Raw genomic sequence first — 4692 nt, forward strand, 5'->3', positions numbered from 1 at the left:
GGAGCTGGCAGAAGTGCTCACTAATCCACTTTCCGTATTTTAACCAGCAGTTCTGGCTAAGGTCAGCCTGCCCTTGGTGCTAGGAAAGGTTATGGAGTAATTAATTGGCTGAGGCTAATTGCATGAGGTTTAACAAGACCAAGTGCCTTGTCCTTGTCCTGCACTGCAGTCACAACACCACCAGGCAACAATACAGGCTTGGGAAAGATTGACTGGAAAGCTGCCTGACAGAAAAAGTATGAGTATGTTGGTTGACAGGTGGCTGAATGCAAACCAGCAGTGTGCCCAGGTGGCCAAGAAGGCCAGTGGCATCCTAGCTTGTATCAGAAATAGTATGGCCAGCAGGACTAGAGAAGTAATTGTTCCCCTTTACTCAGGACTGGTGAGACCACACTATGTTCAGTTTTGGGCCCCTTACTCTAACAGGGACCTTGAGTTGCTGGGGCAAGTCCAGAGAAGGGCAACAAAGCTGATGGAAGGGTTTGGAGAACAAGTCTTATGAGGAGCATCTGAGGGAACTGGGGTTGTTTAGTCTGGAGAACAGGAGGCTGAGGGAGACCTTATCGCTCACTACAACTACCTGAAAGGAGGTTGTAGTGAGGGGGTGTTGGTCTCTTCTCCCTAGTAAGAAGCAACAGGATAAGAGGAAATGGTATCAAGTTGTGCCAGGGGAGGTTTAGCTTGGATATTAGAAGAAACTTCATCACTGAAAGGGTTATTAAACACACCAGAAAAGGCAGCTCACCATCAGGTGGCTGAATCACCATCCCTGAAGATGTGTAGATGTGGTGCTTTGAAATATGGCTTAGGAATGGACTGGTAGAGTTAGGTTAGTGATTGCACTTGGTGATCATGGTTGCATTTGATGATCCTAAAGGGCTTTTCCAACCAGAACAATTCTGTGATTTTCCAAAATTTGTTTTTTCAGTGTTCTACCAGAAGTTGGGTCTGACCCTTTATTTCTATATATGATGCGTAAGTTCAGTAATACTCTTTTATCAGAACTTTTGAGGCTCTGTTACTTTGATTTTTCCATCATTCTATATTGCATAATTTTTACCATTGAACTAATTTAATAGGGTATATTACAGCAGAGCAGCATTTCAGTTGATTAAATGTGTATCAAGAGTATTAAAACATTTCTTTCATCTTTGTTCTGAAGTAACTGCATATAATACTATACAACCACTATTATATATAAAGGTGTATTTCATGGTTGTGAGGACTTTACAATATCTCATTCTAAAGTCTGCTGGTTCAATCAGTCTCGTGGCTCAGCAGTGCCAGTAATATTAAAAAAGCAAAACAAACAACCTATGCTGTACCACTCAGGAGAAATTACAGTTTGTGAGCCAAGAAGCAGCTTTGTCATGCAACGAAAGACACCTGTAAGTACAACATGCCTGGAAAATCTCAGCAGCTTTTAAAGTGTGCCTTTTAGGCAGAAAAGACAACTAAGGGACAAACTGGACTTACACCACAAAAACTTCTACAAATGAAAAGGACCTTGGGGTTTTCAGTGCACAAGTTTGTTTTTCCACCTCACTGGCTTTTCCGATAAATATATTTTAATACGATTCTGGATTCTGGTTGAGGCAAGATGAAAATAATAGAAGAGGAATTCACATAAAGACATAAAAGGAAGGTCTGCAGAACATGAAATTTGCTGCATTTTGTGTTATCTATGGAAAAAACATGGGATAATGTTTGGGGGGACTCTAAAACTGATTAAGTGCTAAATTGTATTCCAAAACACTACATTTGGAGTAACAGTGCAGGACACTGATTAGTGAGGCAAACAGTAGCAAGAAATACCACAATCAGCACAATCAGAAATCTCAGCACATTTTCCAAGAAATAAAAAACCCAACTTAATCTAACACTGTTGTGGTTTATAAACTTTGACCAGCCTGTCATGTCAGCTCAAGAACCTCTGCATTCAGGCAGGGAATTCTGCCAGGCCCATTTAAAATAAATTCAGGCTATCCATGTCCTATACTCATATCCTTCAGTTCCTTGTATTTGTTTCCGTATAAAATCCAAAAAATAACTGTAAAACATGCACTTCTGCTATGTTAATAGTTAATGCTCACTTTATAAATAAGCAAAAGATATTTTCTCAGTAGGCACAGGCACATAGAGCACATGTATACACCACATCTATACATAGATATACACACATACACGTAGCTGGCCATAGAGATCACACAGAGACACTCAGAAAACTTACAAAAACACTGGCGCCAGAGCCAATGTCTCCTCCTGCTCCCCTCTCTTGATGAGGAGGAAGGAAGTCCACTGGGCTGAGATGCACACTGATGGAGCCCTTGCCCAGGAGAGTTAGAAATGAACTTAATAAGAAGAGAGGACAGACTGCAATGGTCAGGTGCAGACAATCACACCAACCAGCAAACTTTTTTAATTAAACCTTTTTATCCTCTTGTCCCTCAGTTTCCAACATTTGCCCTTCTCTGCATCCCCTAATCCCTCCCTTTTCCTGCCTTCCTGTTCCTACAAGTCCTGTGCAATGCAATTCAAAGTGCTCTTCCCACTATACCATGTGTCCTCCCCCTTGGCAACACTTGAAAGGTGATTCAGTGAGCTGCTCCTGATGACTTATGGTGATGGGTTTCACATCTGGACATGGAGGCCCTGAGACTTTCCTGGGCAGCCCTAGGAAGGGCCCAGATACGGTGTTTTCATTTCTGGGAGCCTGCAGTTTGGGTTCCTGCCTGCCTTGGTGTCCTGTACTTCTCTGAGCTTGTGGAGATGGGACTGTGATAGACTTGGGAGTATCCAGGGCAGGGGATTATTTGGGCTTTTCCTCTCCCATTACTGTCTCTCAGCGCTTCTTTGCGGGTGTGCAGACAACCTGTCACATATAATTTAACACAGAGTACCTTAAAACAACAGAAAAGTGCAGGCTGCAGGAAGGACTTTGAAAATTACATTAACTTTGTATTTAGCTGAAAATTGCACTAGAAGCATCTTCACACATTATTTTCAGATTGAAATGGCAACCTAGTTTTTGAGACAATGTCCTCTGATGCTGCCCACAAATCAGGTACTATTGTTTCTAAGGTGCACAGGCATCTTGGGCTTTTCAGGTTTTAACAGTGTGGACAATCAAAATACAAAAATCCACTCATAAATAAAAATAACAACTAAAGGAATGTCAGATACCACACTCAAGTGTTCGTCACAGAATGTAATATAGAGATACTGCCCTGGCTGGGGGGATTTGATGAGGCTGAGCAGGGCATAGTGATCACCATCGCTTTTCCAAAGTACATTTTCAAAAAAATATCTTATCTCCATTTGAACCATTGCAGTCAGAATCTCCTGAAGCAGGACCAGAAGAGGACTGCTGCCAGAAAGCCAACAGTTTGCAGGTTTGTTCATGCTGTTGTTTTATCATGGTAAAACCACAGTTTTGACTAGAAAACCTCCCAAAAGCATGCTCAATTAAAGATACATGCATAAGGATTTCATCTAACAGTTTAGACATCTAACAAGTGAGACAAAATACTTTGAGAATTTTGATTCCTGAGATTAGCAGCAGCCTGACAAACATTGTCAGTTTCAGGCTTGCCATTATCCTGAACTGTTATCAAGCAATATGCCAAGTAACAGCAAATTTGCCCAGTCTAATGACTTCAAGTCCTTGTAGTTGTTATTATACATACATGTGCAAACACAGATCTGAAAACTTACAAGTTTACAATTATTGCCAAACATTAAGTCTCTTTCAAAAAGAAATCTGAAATCTTAAATTCTATTAATAAAGATGTCCAAAAAGATGATTTTTTTAAGTTAAATTATGTATACTCTTCTCTGTTTGACCTCAATTTACTTATGCCCCAGCAAGACTGCTGCAGGTGAATTTAACATGTCCACAGGAGTCAAAGGCAGCATATGCCTACCAGTTCACTCACTCCGGTGATGTTCACCTCAGAAGCAGAGCTCAAATCTTTCACCAGATCTACCGAAAGACTACATGTACCACTTTCCACCTAGTCTCAGGAAAACTGTTCTGCCCTTCAGCATTGGCCTTAAATTCGCCTCTTCATACACTACATTCTTTCTTCTTAGATTTTGCATTTTTACATATAAAAACGATTGCCTTCTGAGACAACTGCCCTCCATGCTCCAATGAATTCAGTCCCTCTTCACGTTCCATCCTGGGCTTCGTTGCCAAGCCGAGGCCTTCACTTGTCGGTTTCCAGGCTCTGACACTGACATGTTCTCCCTCCTTTCTCCAGCAGCCTTCTCCTTTCCGAACCCCGAAGAAGACGTCTGTTTGGGTGGGTTTTTTTTTTACGTGGAGCTCTTTGTATCACACATGCACAAAACACTCATGTTTTGCCTTTTAGCACCCAAGAAGCCGCAGGACACATCAGCTCTCACAGCCACCTGCTGCCAGCTGAACACTCCTGGCATTTTTCAAGCCTCTGTCTTCACACCGCGACACCGACGTGTCTCAGAACGCAGGGCAAAGTTCTCAAACCACGAGCGGCCAGCTGGGGAACAGCCCAGGCTTCCCACGGCCTTCCTGTCAGGGCACAGGGCGCTGCCAGCGGCTCACACCTGGGTGGGCCGCCTCACGGCGCTCACTCAGTTGGAGGTGAAGCGCTGCCGGCACAGGGACCCCCAGCACACGGGGACCCCGTCAGATTACACCGCCCCCCACCC

General features: G+C 43.0%; 1 protein-coding gene across 1 annotated transcript in view; it reads left to right on the forward strand.

Moving 5' to 3' along the window:
- Positions 1-3036: 3036 nt before the first annotated feature.
- The window catches only part of TERF1 (telomeric repeat binding factor (NIMA-interacting) 1), a 24410-nt gene continuing 22754 nt past the window's right edge, over positions 3037-4692 (forward strand). Inside the window, exons 1-2 of the mRNA XM_009995605.1 lie at positions 3037-3064; positions 4374-4624. Of these exons, the coding sequence (XP_009993907.1) occupies positions 3037-3064; positions 4374-4624 (279 nt within the window). The remainder of the gene's footprint in view (positions 3065-4373; positions 4625-4692) is intronic.

This window comes from Chaetura pelagica, unplaced genomic scaffold (assembly GCF_000747805.2).
Source record: "Chaetura pelagica isolate M959 unplaced genomic scaffold, ChaPel_1.0 scaffold83, whole genome shotgun sequence".
NCBI classification, from domain to species: Eukaryota; Metazoa; Chordata; class Aves; order Apodiformes; family Apodidae; genus Chaetura; species Chaetura pelagica.